Source organism: Maniola jurtina, chromosome 7 (assembly GCF_905333055.1).
Source record: "Maniola jurtina chromosome 7, ilManJurt1.1, whole genome shotgun sequence".
Classification (NCBI taxonomy): Eukaryota; Metazoa; Arthropoda; class Insecta; order Lepidoptera; family Nymphalidae; genus Maniola; species Maniola jurtina.
In genome coordinates, this window is record NC_060035.1 from 3541407 (window position 1) to 3559526 (window position 18120).

General features: G+C 37.8%; 2 protein-coding genes across 2 annotated transcripts in view; one reads left to right on the forward strand and one right to left on the reverse strand.

Annotated features, from left to right (window-relative positions):
• The window catches only part of LOC123866843 (protocadherin-like wing polarity protein stan), a 179278-nt gene that overhangs the window by 138653 nt on the left and 22505 nt on the right, over positions 1–18120 (reverse strand). The gene's annotated exons all lie outside the window — the stretch shown is intronic.
• Positions 16822–18120, forward strand: part of LOC123866876 (calcyphosin-like protein) — a 45497-nt gene continuing 44198 nt past the window's right edge. The window contains exon 1 of the mRNA XM_045908624.1: positions 16822–16926. Within this exon, the coding sequence (XP_045764580.1) occupies positions 16848–16926 (79 nt within the window). The 5' untranslated portion in view covers positions 16822–16847. The remainder of the gene's footprint in view (positions 16927–18120) is intronic.

The window sequence follows — 18120 nt, forward strand, 5'->3', positions numbered from 1 at the left end:
GTCGGGGGTTAAAAATATATGACATAATGTTATTGTAGTAGGTACTACCTTCCCAGTTACCCTGGCATAAACTGACAATGAGTAAGGTATGCGCTAGAGTGCAGTGAACGAGTAAAGACATGCAAGGTGCATGCTATTTTAGTGGCGCTGCATATTTAACGTAAGATAACCGACAACATGTTATGACTACAAACACGTCGATGTATTATCATGTTACAAAGATGGAGATAGCATTATGAATTGTTGTTTGTTTTTAACCCCCGACCCAAGAGAGGGGTGTTATAAGTTTGACGTGTGTATCTGTGTATCTGTCTGTGGCATCGTAGCTCCTAAACGAATGAACCGATTTTAATTTAGTTTATTTATTTGAAAGCTGGCTTGTTAGCTATAATCGAAGAAAATCGGTTCAGCCGTTTGAAAGTTATCAGCTCTTTTGTAGTTGTGTCAACTCAATTTTCACTTTTCGGGGGTGTTATAAATTTTTAATTTAAACTTGTTGAATTAACGATTTGAAATAAAGGCTTTATTTATTTATTAATGAATACAACTAAATAATACTATTTGTAAGTATGACTACAGTACTACACTATATTGTATAATTTATACAGGCTATAATATGTACAGTGTGTTTATTGCGTACAATCATGTAGGGTGGTTGCGGTTCGATGCCTGGGAATATGACGCACTGGGAATCTTCCGGGCACTTTAATTGCCAACAAGCCGCTTCTTTTATCGGGTTACTGAGATTGTGATTATATTTTCCTTTTTTTACTTGCAGTTGTACGAAACCTTTACCCGTGAAACACAGCTCCATTCTCTTGGCAATGTGCTACCATTCTCACTACCAAATGTTAACTGAAAGAGAATACCCCTATTAAGCTAGCCTTTGCGACTATTGAGTAGCATTGAAGGACAAACCAACAAACAAACGTATCATGATTAACCCATTGCCGGCTCATTACAGAGCACGGGTCTGCTCTTAGAGTGAGAAGGGTTTGACCATAGTCTTTCACGCTGGCCAGGTGCGGATTGGCAGGCTTCATAGTTCGCACACCATTAGAAAATTATGGAGAACTCTCAGGCATGCAGGTTTCCTCACGATGTTTTCCTTCACAGTTAAAGCAAGTGTTATTTAAGCACTTAAAAAGCACATAACTCCGAAACGTTAGAGATGCGTGCCCGGGATGGAACTCCTCTGATTAGGAGGCTCTTAACCACTAGACTATCACAGCTTACTCAAACAAACATACGTTTACAATATTAGCATGATGTTGGTTCGATTAGCTTCAACATTATTTATGAATATACCTATCCATGCCGCAATTTCTGTTAGCAAGTAAATATAGAACGCGCCCCAAGAGAGAGATTTGTCTTGGAAACTGTCCGCTTAGCTATTTGTCACATTGTCTCGCTGTAATTTAATATAGCGCACGGAAATACAGAGCGGTATGGCGCTCTATTTTTATAATAAACATTGATGTTATTGCGAGCGCCATCAAATAACAATTTATACTCAACGGATATAAATATGATGCTAGCAACTTCATCCGCGTGAAGTCCGCGTTTCCCCGAGAGGTTTTAAAAACCCGTGAGAACTCTTTAATTTCCCGGGATAAAAAGTAGCCTATGATACTCACCTGCAGGGTGCTTTGCTAACTCAGTGTCTAAAGTGAATGATAGCCACTAATCTCATTTTTTAAATCCATTGAAGGTTTTTTAACAAAAAACATTTAAATACCGCCCATAAAAAGCAATGTAGAACCAACCAACCTCAGCAGCTATCAGTCACTTTAGACACTGAGTTAGCAAATCAACTAGCTGGTCTTTTTAACCAACTTCAAAAAAGGAGGAGGTTCTCAATTCGTCGCAATCTTTTTTTTTAAATATCCATTATCCATGCAAAAAATCACGTTTATCCGTTGCTCCGTTGCGGCTTAATTGAAGGACAAACCAACAAACAACACACTTATAATATGGGTAGTGATAGACTAGCACTTGGCTGCATTCGTGTGTGTGCAATTTGAAGTGGTGATGCGGCCTAAGGTGGAATGTGCTTGCCTAATGACTCTTGATTCTCATATCATGGGTTTCTGGAAACCGGGAAGGTATACCTTACCTTAGCGTCCATAACTAAGCGGTGCTATTCAGAAACGAGGAAGTTAATCCATTTGCACGTGTCTGTGGAATGTACTACTACGTAGGGATGCATACTGCAGAGGCAAATTACGTTGCCTTGCAATTCTATGGTAATAGTATGGTATGGTATCGATTACTAGTCCCTACGTGCATAAGAAAAGCTGTGACTTTAAGGGTGGAGGAAAACATCGTGAGGAAACCTGCATGCCTAAGAGTTCTCCACAATGTTCTCAAATGTGTGTGAAGTCTGCCAATCTACACAGGGCCTAAACCCTGCTCATTCTGAGAGAAGAAAGACCTTTGCTTAGTAGTGGGCTGATCACTATGATGATGATGATGATGATGATGATAATTATTCAGTCCGGAAAACGTTTTAAAGCTTCCAGCTTTCCGACTACAGGCGAAATAGCCTAGACGCCGACTCACTAAGTAGTAAAGTCGGCAATCATAATTCCCACCTTGTCGTCGAGTTCCGAGACGCGTATCAAAAGTAACGAACTCCTGTAATACTCTAGGGGTGTCACCAATGTACTTTATTAATAACAAAATTATGGAACCTACTCTGTTTGTTCACCGTGAATCTATAAAGCTTTTTCAACACCATTCAACACTTTGGGAATGTGGACCAATTCAGCACTCATGCGAGAAGAAAAGTTCGGGGGTTATGGTAGACTTTGTGGTACCCGACACGACGGATACTGCATAGCTCATTCTATCCTTAAGAAGGTCTCAGATGTTAATACTTGAATTCGGAAGCATGACTTCTAGGTATACCTACCGCTACCATTTTAGACTGTATCGACGCTTGCCACTAAGGGAATTACTTTACGGTAAGTACTTTGACAGCTACGTTGAGACGAATCGCAATCACCTCTGATTATCTGAAAAAACACTGTTGCAGCAAGAATACACTAAATTCAACCAATCATAAATCAATCAGAACAATCGATCAACTTGTCAGATCGCAGTCAAAAGAATCCTTACTAATATTATAAATGCGATCTGTGTTTGTTTTATTGGATTGTTCTTCAATCACGCTACAACAGACAACGGATCGACCTGATTTTTTTAACATGGATATAGTTAAATACCTGAATAACATATACTACTTACATACTATGCCCAGAAAATCAAAGGCTTCCTACGGGATTATTATATTTTAATCATTATTATATTATCTAAAAACGTAAATTGACGCGGGCATCAGCAACCCTGTCAAGTCAAGGGCACAAAACGATTTGTATGCAGCCAGCGTGCAAAGAGTATGCGACGACGCCTAGTCTACACCATTCTATGGTTATGAGTATGACGCTCGCTACAAGACTATATCATTTACCTTTAGGTATCGGAAAAAGATCAGCGCTTCTACTTTAGGGCGGTTACGTACTCATCCAATCCGAGTCCGTGGAAATACGGATATCAAAAACTCGGACACCACACAAGAACTACCTTACTCATCCAAAGTGTGGACTGGAGGTTCTACCACAGAGAGTTATAGGTAGCTACTGTCACTTCAGATTGCTAGTTATTTGTCTGATATGCCAAATTATTAATATTCCAGTGATGAAACCATAGACTTGCGACAGCGATGAAACATAAATTTTTATACGATAATAATTTTGTCACTTTTTATTTATACGCTTCTTCTAAGTTTGTTAACTCAAGGCGTAGAAAACCTAAATAAAAATAAGCGACTTTCTATATCCAAGAAAGAGCAACCAAGCTAGATCTAATTACGGTCTAAGTAGACTTTAATAGACTGCAGAAATGCTCTAGCTACTCTATGCTTCACGAGCCAGATTCTAAAGATAGATTGCTCTTATAGAGACGCTCTTTGGGAATTAAGTCTGCCGTGGATGAAGCGCCCAAGTAAAATCTTGCAAAAAGCTCCTTGAGTTATTGTGAATGAACATTGAATGTTTCGTGGTACTGTATAATACTCAAAAAGAGTCTGGGATTAAAAAGCTGAAGGGCACGGATTAGATGCAGCTGTAGCGTGTTTCATAAGTGAGGGCATTTTTGCACGAGCCACGATGCCACCGCACGACACGATACGCTACCTAACTACTGTGAGCGCCATACATCATTCTATGAAGCCACAGATCACCCCCAAGTGTATGAAATATGAACCGTTTACTCATTTATGCACAACGTTTTGCAAAACGACTTTTTAGCAACGGCGTCGTCAATGACGCTATGTTGTTACGAGGGTTGTACTGTGACAAACAAGTAAACTAAGTGTAATGCGCGCAAAAGAAAGAATTTTTTTTTGAAAGCTGTGCCACACATTACAGTTATAGCTACGGGTTAGGTTATCTAATACTTGAGCATTAAAGTCAAAAGACCTAGTAGAACAGGCACTAGGCAGACCAATCTGAATACGTCGTGTATGACTGCGAGTTGTACAAAATCAGATCAAAGCTGGGCTTATACTAAATCCTGTCTTGCGCAAACCGGCATGTTGCAACTTCAGATAGGACTACAGTTTTGCAAACTTATTCAGTAAGTACGTAAAAGTAACTCCAGCGCGGTGATTCCCTAACTTAGTGTCTAACACTGAATAATGTAGCCTCCGAGCCCATTTTTTAATTCATTAATGGTTTCCTACAAAAAATATTTTAATATCATCCAGTGAAGCAGCAATGTAGAACCAACCAATCTCGGTGGCTATCATTCAGTGATGGACACTGAGTTAGTGAATCACCTATCAGGACTCGAAAACACAGCCTCATGATCCGCAATCAAATTAGCTAGCCACTAATCGACGACGAGGTTAAATGCACAAAAAAAAATTACTTAGTAAACAATTTTCAAGTGAACGGAAAGTCGAATCGCTAATCGATCGTACTTCGTCTACACTCGCTCGCCGCTCGCCGGCCATGAATCGCTGCAATTACAACCCTAGCCGCCCCTTTACGACCATTAGGGTTGCCAAACAAAAGGTTTTTCTCGAATCGATAAAACCATTATTTTTCGATGATTGTAATTTATTTGTAAGTGATGACGCCGCCTCTGTAAGGGATTTTAAATCTGAGACAAAGAGAACGCGTGGCTTTTTTTTTATTCACTATAGGCAAGCGCTAGACCATAATGACACCTGATGGAAAGTGACTGATGATAGAGCCTAGGATTACCTAGAAGATTATATTAGAAACTGTAGGTATATAACATTGCCGTCGAACTCCCAAACACGTCCTTTAGGATCCTGACGACCAGATAGCGACTGATAATGCTCCCTATTACGTACTACTACGGCAGCACATGTCTGCAACTTCTACTCAGCGTCTTCAACTCGAGGTCCCCGATTTCTGACAGCCTCACGGGCGTACGTAGTATGTATTAGACCAACCCACGTATCCCAAGCATGTCCTTTCCAATCCTGAAAGTTATTATCAGCTCTTTTCTAGTTACTGTATCCTTCACTTGTCGGGGGTGTTATAAATTTTTAATTTACACTTGTATATTGTTTTATTTCAATACATTTATTATGTAATATAACACTGTCGCAACCATGATTTGGAAACATCTTTATGTGGTAAATATTTCAAAGGTGAACTGCAGAGCTCTTTAGAAGAATCTTTCGAAAACAAATAATTCACTAACGTCTGTTACTACTGAAGAAATAAATTTCAATTTCACTTAAGCGTATTAGATCCTGGATCATTTATAACCTTGACGTAACATCGGGAATTTTAATTTTATATTAGGGGCGGTTCCTCCCCTCTGGTCTGGTATAAACAAGGGTAGGTTTGGGTTGAGTAGCAATGCCTACAAGGAAAACTTTGTCTTAACAGCCTACCCCGTATTTACTCGCGTTTTCGATTGATTAGAATTCGGTGGAGGGAGCGGATTTTTTTTTAGTTTTCCGTCAATAGGTACTGCTTTACAGGAGTTTTAAGGTAGGGGCACGGGTTTTTCATCCATAGTACGTATAACTGCAACTTAGGCCAACTTATATCTACGCCGTTATGTGGTGACTTGTGATTCCACCAGACAAAGTTCATTACAAAATATTTCTACTACTTGATAGTAGGTGTCTCTAATGGTATATATCTATAGTACGTAATATTATAGCAAAACAGTCAAATTTGAACTCTTTTGCTTTGTCTTCATGAATATTTTTCAAAAAATACAATGACAAGCGCGTAATGATGGAGATGGAAGGAGACCACTGAAACTCCTGGCATATGATAGTATTTGGTCGTGCTTGAACTTATATACTTAATACTTTGAGTATGTATGAGTAGTATGAATATTTAAAAAAAAATTGGAATGTTTTTTTTTATTGTTGTCTCAGGTATTTTATATAGTAAGTTATGGTAACTACCTCTTCTAGCCAGAAAATATATTAGACTTGTATAGTAACTTTTGACATTACCGATTTCATCCATGGAGTGTAAATTTTTCTGTTGGAATATTCACCTTTATAACATTCTCTCTGTTAAAGAGAACTATCGTAGACATTACAACTTACTAGCACAGTTTTACGATCTATGTAGGTACGCTGTTCATTTTCCCATAAATATATTCGATGGTCCATTATCTAGTTTCGTTTACGCAAAAAATTGCGCTCAAAAGGCATTGATCCAAGTTTTTAACACATTATACCACTGTAGGGGCTAAAGTTCTAGGTAAACAACCTAATCCCGAATGAGTCACCGTCTGCTAACCCACGCTACACTCGTTAAAGCACGAATTTCTGTTGAAATCACGCTATGTGTAAGGTGCCAAAGACATTTACCTAAATAAGTAGGTAGATACCTATGTGCTAGTATATGGAGAGATTTTCATATAATTTCTCAGGATAAGTACCTTTTGTATAGTTAAAACTGCGATACAAACTACAACTAAAAGTAGAACCTGGTTATTTAGAAAATAATGAAGTCCTCCCAATGTAATAGAATAGGGTCTTGGACCTTAAAATAATAAAAAAATGTGATGCTGTAGTTTTAGTTAGTTGTAGTATATGGCGCTAGAATTCATTACTAAGGAGAATAATTTAAAAAATCGAAATTTTAACCTATAATTAATTGTTGACGTCACGCTGTACGGAAAGCGATCAATCACAACTGGTAAACGACAAATATTTTTCAATGTTTTCCTAAATCATAGTGATCCTACGGGATTTTTAAAGAGTCATCCGTTTAATATTTTTTACGGGTACAGAGATACCTTGCATCCCGGGGACGGGCTACTACGGAATACGGACAGGCTACTTTTTGTCCTGGAAAATCAAAGTTCCCATGGGATTTTTAAAACCTAGACCCACGCGAGCAAAGCCGTGGGCATCATCTAATTATTCAATAAATTCTAGACGCACAGGATCACGATTAACGATCCATGATCAAAATCAAAGATCGCGATCGATCATAGATTAACGTGTAGTTTGTAGGCATAGGAAACCCGGAATACGGATAGGCTACTTTTTGTCCTGGAAATTCAAAAGTTCCCACGGGATTTTTAAAACCTAAACCCACGCGAGCGAAGCCGTGGGCATCATCTAGTTATTCAATAAATTCTAGACGCACAGGATCACAATTCACGATCCACGATCAAAATCAAAGATCGCGATCGATCATAGATTAACGTGTAGGTATAGGAAACCGAGCGCATAGAAGCTTAGTACAATAGCTAGATAATTTGTGATCTGATCTGATCTGGATTAACTATATATGTACCGGACGCCCTAGAGTAAGTCAACATAGGTAGATACGAGTGAGTACGTGGCACGCGGCACGCCATTATCGAGGCAGGGGGGCCGGAAACAGTAAGATTCTATTAATAAAGCAATCCAAGCCCTAGTGGATTTTAATGGCCCTTTACGCGAGATCTCATTGAATTATAACTGCGGGATATTGCATTTGGAACTACAAAATCATCATATAAATATACCTCCTAAAATATTTTTATTTATCACAATGTAACACAGTGTCCATGTAACATGTTGCTAATGTGTTAAAAAGTTTACTGATTGAGGTTTTAATTTATTTAAAAAAATACAAAATCTTGGTTTAATGCAGCCAGTAGGTATTCTATGCACATTCCACACGGGCATGGTTTGTACCATAAATTATTGTAGTATTTTTAGACTAGCTATAACTCAAAATTTTAAAAACCCCCAACACAATAATCTCTATAAGAAAACTAGAAAAGAGCTGATAACTTTCAAACGGCTGAACCGATTTTCTTCGATAGGATAGAATACTCTCGATCAAGCCACCTTTCAAACAAAAAAAGACTAAATTAAAATCGGTTCATTCGTTTAGGAGCTACGATGCCACAGACAGAAACACAGATACACACGTCAAACTTATAACACCCCTCTTTTTGGGGTCGGGGGTTAAAAACTGACTTAAATACCACCTCCTTGTTCTTTAAAGACGAGCGCTTGGCTGTAATCATCGATGTATTGCAATCAAACCTGCTAGCAAGTGATGATGCAACTTATCTAGAAGATGCCTATTTCCTATTCACTTTTGAAAACTCATATCACTCTTGTATTTTCTGTTGAAAAGGATAATTTTAATCTTGTCAATTATTAAGTTTTGGTCTCAGGAACAACTGAGTGTGTCATAGTTAATAGTTTTGTATTAAATCTAACACGAAAGTGACAACTTTTAGCACAACTATAAAACTGTCGGAGTGTATCCGGCCGTTGTACCGGTGTACTTTGTAGCTGTATTAGCGAACTGTCACTGCTCACTGGACCGTTATATTGCTCGAAAACTGCTCATGCGACAAGAAACTCTTTATTTCTTTCCTAAAACTGGCAAATATTTGAACAATACTTTTGTTACGGGCTATACGCGGTTACGAATTGATTTGTAATCGCTCGCGCGGGCAGGATTACATCTGAAAACAAGTGTAAATTAAAAATTTATAACACCCCCGAATGTGAAGGTTACAGTAACTAGAAAAGAGCTGATAACTTTCAAACGGCTCAACCGATTTTCTTGGATTATAGCTAAGAACACTTTCGATCAAGCCACTTTTCAAACAAAAAAAAAAAACTGAATTAAAATCGGTTCATTAGTTTAGGAGCTACGATGCCACAGACAGATACACACCTCAAACTTATAACACCCCTCTTTTTGGGTAGGGGGTTAATAATTATTTATTATTACTACACGCACGCACATACACAAGACTAGGCGACTTGCAGCAGGTCAGCTCGCGTGCTCTTAACTTTATAAAAGCCACTGTAGTCGCACATAACGTCCAAGGACGAAGCCTTTAACCACAGCTATGGCTTTTGGCCTGTGTTTTTGTTCGCCTGTCGAACCGCATCGAACAAATGTATAAGATAGACACGTATGAAGCTGTGTACGGAGTACGGACTCACTAAAGGCTACGGTCTACGCCTGGCCATACAACTGTTTTTGTTGCAAGGCACTCTGACTACCCTTTTCCTAAGGTCAAAAGTCCAATATAAAGTAGTACTAGGCAAATAACTTTTGTAATTTCTTGCAGAAGTCAGCTTTTTGCACTGCATCTACTCTCGCAGTAGTCAACTTCTGCAAGTTTTATATAATACTAGCTGATTCCCGCGACTTCGTTCGCGTGGATGTAGGTTTTTTAAAATTCCCGTGGGAACTCTTTGATTTTCCGGAATTAAAAGTAGCCTATGTGCTAATCCAGGGTATAATCTATCTCCATTCTAAATTTCAGCCAAATCCGTCCAGTAGTTTTTGCGTGAAGGAGTAACAAACATACACACACACACACACACACACACACACACACACACACACAAACTTTCGCCTTTATAATATTAGTGTGATTAAAAATATGCAGAAACTCACGTTGATATGACTTCTGCAAGAAAATTTGCTAGTGGATAGTAAAATTAGCCCTAAGGATATCTCAGATCACACCCAGCCGCAAGACTGGCAAAACCTGTAAGAAGCTTTAGTGAAGAAAGAGGATCATTTTCAGTACCTACTCAGTTTGAAGGTTATTAAATGTACCGAGAGGTTGAGCAGATTCACCACCTATAGAGTCCATCTTTTCTACTCTTATACGCGTACAATAACACAGCAAAGTTTGCGAACCTATCTGCTAGGCAACAACTGGCTATTAGCGTTACTAACTTTAAGCTAACGACCAAACTTGTCTTATAGAAATATGTTTCCATTATCCCCCATTCAATAAGTGAATCATTCTTTTCCCTCGAGATTTCTAACTTAGTCGTCGAGCAACACTCTTGAGAGTAGATATATCGTTGTCGTGAAAAAGGTATGTATCTATTGAATTCAGAAGGGGAAACTGTATTTCGACACACGGTCTTCCAAAATAATTCTATTGGAATCTGTAATAAATGTACTCGTACATACTATCCATACTATGTACATAATCGTTGTTTTTGGAAAAGTATAGCATAGAAGTATACATATCGCTCTCATCCTATGCAAAAAGTTCTGATATTTACGAAGTGAAATTGCGATTGAACACTATATTGGTCAGACTGTCAGAGAACATTCATCTGTATGGATCTAGATGTTCTACGTGTATAAAAGGAGAAACTGACTGAATAATATATCAACGTATAGGTAATACAAACAGGTGGGCTTAGAAACTTGATATTATCGCTGTACATTTTATCTAATGTAGAGTGTAGACACCAACAAGAAAGGATTTGTTGGAGATTTTTTGTTATAAAAAAATAGCGAGCACACGGGGAGGCGGGTCGCCTGGTGTTAAGTGATTACTGCCGCCCATGAACATTTGCAGCACCAGAGGTACCGCGCCGATGCGTTGCCGGCCTTTCAGGAATTTGTTGGCCCACCCCTTGAATAACCCCATGTTGTAATCTAGTGGAAACACCGTCGCGCGCCGATGGGAGTTGATTCCACAGTTTGCATGTGCGTGGAAAAAAGGATCTGGCACAACGGGCAACAACGTCGATGTGCACCAGGCACCCAAGTAGTGAGGGTGAAATTGCTTGCGGTGGCGTGCAGTGCGGTTGCAGATTCCATCTTAAAAGTAGCAGAGTTAGATAGTCAGTCAGTTAGTTCATAAATTGAACCACATTAACAACTTTCAACCACTTCGATGTCACTGTTATATTTTCTCGCATTAGTCTTGTACTTTGACAGAGAGGGACGTCGCCTAAAGCTTCTCCCTCTAGATGGTGGCTGCTGTTTTAACGTAAGTATGTAAGTATAAAAAGTCTGCAAAACTCCGTCGAAAGCGTGGAGTTGTAAACTTTTTCCACCTTACGACAGAATTATGAGGGAAGTTAACTCGCGAACTTTGAATAGGGGAAAACAAAATATTTATTGCCGTCGTAAATTGGGATGCCTTCCAATCGGGAAGTTTTTTGACGGTGGGGTTTTCCCCAATTTCGAGCCAAAATCTCTTTGCATTTGATATTTTTAAGTTTCGACGAATACTTTAAAGCTATATCTAATACGAATTAAAGGAGAAACTGACTGGTTAACATATTAATATCAAATATATTTGCACATATTTTTCCTGTAATAGGGAATTTCCGAAAACCTAAAATTACGCAGACACAGTTTATTACAGCAGTAATAAACTGCATACAGTACAGTACCTATTTCATAGAAATTAACCAAATATAACATTTTGTCTGTACTTCATTTAAGTGAAACAAAAGAGTTCAACGAAATTGAAAAACAAAACTAGCGCCTCTAAAATTTGTTTCTTTTAGAAAATAAACATAGAGAGTAATGATACTCGTTGATGTCTATCGGTTGAAGACTGAAGCGATAAATATTTGTTTTTAACCCCCGACCCAAAAAGAGGGGTGTTATAAGTTTGACGTGTGTATCTGTGTATCTGTGTGTCTGTGTATCTGTGTGTCTGTGTATCTGTGTATCTGTGTATCTGTGTATCTGTGTATCTGTGTATCTGTCTGTGGCATCGTAGCGCCTAAACGAATGAACCGATTTTAATTTACTTTTTTTTGTTTGAAAGGTGGCTTGATCGAGAGTGTTCTTAGCTATAATCCAAAAAAATTGGTTCAGCCGTTTAAAAGTTATCAGCTATTTTCTAGTTTTCTTGTAGAAAAGAAGGTTAGGTTCATAATATTCAAGTGTCAATTGACAAATGTCAAGCTGTCAAGATGGACGTTGCCTAGATATACACAATTATTTATTTGAAAATGATTTGTCGGGGGTGTTGAAAATTTTTAATTTACACTTGTACTCTCTCAGGGGTGACATTTAGTTAAGTCTATTTTTAGCTGACGCATAAGCTCTACTTACCAAATTTCATGTTTGTGGGCTTTGTAGTTCCTGAGTTTTCGTGATTAGTCGGTCAGTGAGTGTGTGAATGGTATTTCGCTTATATTATACATATATTGATTTGTATATAAAAAAAAACTTGTGGAAATCGTATGTTAAGGAGATAAATATCAGCCCGTCACAAAAGAAATTTTTCAATTTTACAAGTAGCTATGCTTATCCAAACTTGTTATGTCATGCATTAGATAACAGAAAGTTATAGTCATTAGATTTTATTTCCTAGAGAAAAAATAACGAAAAGTTTAAGATCTAAACACATTTTTAAGTCTAACCATTACAATTATATTACATACTAGCTGTGCCCGCGACTTCGTTCGCGTGGAATAGTGACTTTTCGGGGCGCGAGGCGTGTAGTAAGTACTCTGTACGTTAAAAATGTTCGCCGTGATTCTTTAAATTGACATAACTTTTTTATTTATGAACCGATTGACATGAAATAAACACTAAATATTAAGTGAAGCTTACTACAATATATTAGTGAAAACCGTATCTAAATCGAATAAGCCGTTTCTGATATTAGCGTGCACAAACACACAGACAAACAGACACAGACATACAGACAAAAAAAAAATTACAATTTCGGGTTCGGCATCGATATAATAACAACCCCTGCTACTTTTTTTATATATATTTCCATTGTACAGACACCACTTTTCTACAATTTTATTATATGTACAGACGAGGACATTATGGCAATAACAAGGCCATATATTAAGTGATAATAAATTTTCGCACTGTACCAAGATATTTTTAAAATGCGAGCAAAACGAGATAAAATGTAGCGCCAGTAATTCCTAGCCACAGGGTGCTCGTAAAACAGTACTTACGCGTTTGTGAGTCATTTCCCAGGAGACAGGCGATAAACTCACATCTAGAATACTTTACGGCTCCATAGGTTTAGATGTAACGATGGAGTAACGGTTAAAGCTCAAATATTGCGTGATAAAATTAATATCTGTGCCGTTTCTCAAATGAAAATTGAATTTTTCAGCAAAATAATAACACTATGATTCATCATCATCATCATCAGCCTGTGGACATCCACTGTTGGACATAGGCCTTCCCTATAGAGCGCCACCACATCCGGTCCTCAGCCTTCCTCATCCAGCCACTTCCCGCCAGCCGCTTTATATTATCGTCGGTCCATCGTGCTGGAGGGCGTCCTACGTCACTACGTTTGCTTAAACGCGGTTTCCACTCAAGGACTTTCCGGCTCCAACGGCCATCGCCGACAGGCATGGCCTGCCCACTGCCACTTCAGCTTGCTAATAGTTTGGGCTATGTCAGTGACCTTGGTTCTCCTGCGGATCTCCTCATTTCGGATCTTATCCCTCAGGGAAACTCCTAACATTTACTATGTTATCCGTATGTATGGTCTCCATAGCTCGCTGATCAATTTTGAATTTGTGAACAAGGCCATTTGTCACTGTCCACGTTTCAGCACCATAGGTGAGGACGGGAAGGACACACTGGTTGAAATATACAAAATATTGTAATTTAGAACAATCGAAGGATAAATAGAGTTAGTTACTCTGTATCTTCTACGTATAGATACTAGGTAAATATAGTCACAGAATACCTAGTGTAGTAGTCCAATTATAGTAGTATATTTATATCAGTTGTTAAGCTGGAGTGGCAATGGGCGGGGAATATACTTCGAAGAACCGATATAATATTGGAATCTTAATGGCTATCTCGCGCAGGAAAGCGCAGCGGTGGCAGACTCCCACTAGGTGGACCAACGTCTCATGAACTACTCAGCTCATAGGTGTGGATCTTCCTTTAGGATCACAAGAATAAAAGTAATCATCATTTAGGATCACAATAACGGCAGCCTTAATTTTATTATCACTCCAAAACACATAGGTATATTGTCTCCTTTTTTGATACTCAACCATTAACATTTATTAAGAAATCAAAAATTCCTATCTCGGTCTTTTAGAATACTATAACTACACAATATTATTTTATAGATATAATCGTGTCTAGTCAATTAGCTGCTGGAAATTGCCATATACAGTGTTACAGTGTGCGTAACCAACTAACCACCATCAGATAGCCATTGTGAAACCAGTCGGAGAGTTAATTTGAAAAGTTTCTAGCCACAAACCTGTCTATCCACTCACTTAGCTCTTAAACTATTGACTTCTAAAATAGCTTCGGTAAAAAGCCGTTTCTATTTTAGTTTTAACGAAGATCTACTTTGGAGAAGGTGCAAAAAATTGTATTGCACGCTTTTAGTTCGATTCTAAGTTTAATTCATACGTCGATTCCACCGACAACAGTCAGGGTTACGAGTTCAGAGTTCTACGTACTGGTTTATACTAACTGGAGGTCAACTGTTTTTCGTATCATTATTATGTGTAGAGTGCATTCCTACTTTCTATTATCTTCCAGCCTCCACATATTGTACAGAAAACGCATTTGTACTCTTTAGATAGGATGGATCACACCACCCTAACATTCCTTAGTGACATTTCGATATTTTATCATACTTACAGCGATATTTTCTTATGCATGAAGTAATTTTCTTACGACACAATTGCAATTACCGTAATATTCTTGTCTTCAGAAGATGAGTAGGTATCTTACAAACTTACTATAAGCCGAAAGAGGCCTTATTTTGTAGTGATGCTTGCTTACCTGAAAAGGGAAAACAAATACTTATAAGTTAAGCATCAAGTTAGAAGAAAGTTATGGGAGAGTTGACAACTTTTCACCAGGGTTTGTGTGTTGTAATTTGTATGATAAAAATGTAGATCCGCCAAACATGAGGGACTAAAATAATTTATGATACAAATATTTAACGTATGCATAAGTCATAGTAGCTCTTACATAGCGACTAAAAAATTAACGTACATTTATTATTCAGCATCAGAAGTAAGCCCCAATCTCCATTGTACTAGCCCTTGCGCGTTAGGGTGGAGACTGGGGGATGATCCCTAACAACTAACAACAAAGATGTTGCCAACGCATATACGAGTACGTATCGATTCTGCCCACTCCGGTCCAAGCTTGCTAATGAAACTGTGTGGACTAGAATAAATAAGTTTCGTTACTTAATCAAAAGTTCCGATGTTGAATATTCACTCAGAGTCACTTAACTAAAACTTATCCATACTTACTTATATTATAAATGCGAAATTGTCTGCTAGCTTTTCACGGCCCAACAGTTTAACCTATTCTGACGAAATTATAGGTAATAAAAGGTTAGCACATCCCTGGGACGGACATAGACTATAATATTATCTAAGAAAGAATTCCCATGTGATTTTTAAAGGCTTACATAATACAATTAAACAGATATTTTACGAAGATCATAATTCATAACATTATATATCCATAGATTTGCTTTATTTTCATAGCTTAGTTAAAGCACTAAGCCCTTTTTCGCCTCAGTTAAAATCAAAACAAGCAAAAGATCAGATTACTAAGTGGTGGTAAGATATCCGTTTAGAAGAGGGATTTACAGTCTACAGTTTATATAAGTTCCCTAGCCAACTACCACATTTGTAAAGTTCTGTTTAGATACGCTCTAGCTCTATATCCAATTGATCTAGCTAGAACGACGCTATTATTTAGGTACAATGTCAACATAAAACCACCATAAAACCAATGATTAAGCTAGAGGTCACACATAGTACACCTAACCAGAGCTAAACAATGTTCACACAATGAGATGCGATTATCCAATTGCCAAGGTCGATCCAGAATCCAGATGAGCTCGATCATCAATGCGACCCTTCCATTACAGAGAAGAAGATATATGCAACGTTTTCCTTTGCGAAGTACCGGACCACTGGGTCAAGCCAAATAGATCGAGTCAATGGATTATTTATAAATACATTATTTATTTATGTATTGTTCTGCTGTCTAGAATCTGGGTAAGTTACGCAGCTTCCCCTCTGCCAATGAAAAAGATAATGAGTCCAGATTGTGACACCTACCAATAGGTGTCATCGTGTGATTTGATTGCTGATGTGTGCTTTTTCTTATCAGTACATCCGTTTAGGGATCGCGATATCGTGTCGAGAATAATCTCAATTTTAGGACTTGTGTAACAGCGTATGTAGCGTTGCATTTTTTAAACGAACTTTCTCAATTACCGTTTGTGATGGGAATAAATAACAAAAAGTGAAACAATCTCCTTAGAGCCTCCTTCTCCGCTGCGGAGCAAAGACCAATCCTTAATCTAAGTGCATCTCATTATTTGTAGCGAGTATCGTTGATCATGTGAGTTTGCGAGAGTGAGTACTGCTTCGCTTATGTAGGATTCCCCATTGTCACTTCACAGAATATCTGTATATTAAACATAGCAATTGCTCTATCTACTCCTAGGCGCGTAAGTTGATTAGTGTTATAAGTATACCTAATGATGGCTCGTGGGCAGTCACGGCCGTGGTATATAAAGCTTATTTACTAAACACGAGTATAGTAGTGACAATGAAATCTGTTGTTATTGTGGTGTTCGTGCTAGTCGCTGCTTGCGCAGCCGCTCCTACTACAATGTCTCCAAATGATCGTGAGTCAAATTATATCCAAAACATTTAGAAATATTCAAAATCAGGCTTATACGTCCTATTTTTTTACTTAATAATTGCTATATAGTTGCAACTACATAAAAATACTAAAACACATAATTTAGCTTAAAACATATTTAATACTACCAAATAACTATGAGTTTTAACCACAGACTCTGGCCAAGCTACAGCGTGTCTGCCCGTCCGTGATACTCTATGGCTTCGAGTTTTTGACCAAAAACATAAATATAATCCAACAAACTAAGAATAGAAAAGTCTCTATCTGTCGCTTAAAAATTACGGCTTGAAAGAAAAATACGATGAAAGAAAGAAATAAAATAAGATGTTTTCTTAAAATATGATTTTAAAAAAATGTTTTCAGCTAAAATATCATAGCATGGCGATTTCTACTCTTAGAAGGGACGTATAGCGTGTGTGCGTCATATTTTTGTGGTTTTAAATATGAAAAATCTTTTTACATCAGATCTAATAACCAATAATAATTATAATTAATTGATTAACAACGCTTAGTTTTTAGAAAATACCAAAAGTTTCTAAGTGCAGTATAAGTAAGTACCTAAGTATTTTTTTTAATTGGTAGCCTAGCATTGAATGAATAATAAATACCTACCACGTTATATAAAATTGCATTAAATCACTCCAACCACTTAAATGTTAGTAGTATAAGTAAATTAACATATTCCTCGGCTTATAATAGTGACATAAGTCTCATTGAGGCAGGTGGCTCATTATTTCACCCTCAGTATTTACTCAGAAGCAGTAGTTACTTACCGACTGTCGACTGGTCGATGCTCCTGCATATTTGATACGAACAAGTTTCGATCTCATTCCTAAGATGCGAGATGTTGTGATAAAAATATAATGTGATCGCAACCGGTTGTGGCTGGTTCATTGAGAGACTTGTGTGATTAAAGATATTGAGTAATCTGGATTAAATTGAGAGCGCTCGATTAAAAAAGCAATTATGGAACCGTTGCATGTTAAAACATCTACGTACAGGCCGACTTCTAACTCCAACTTAAGCGCCATAGACTTAAGCGCCCTTATTCATGGTCTCTCCCGTCAAGGTCACCCACGATCCACGATGAAAAATGACTGTAGGCTTGACGGAAGTTGAATAATAATAATATTGTCAAAACAGTTTCGACCAACATCTTAAGAAACTGTCGCTTAAC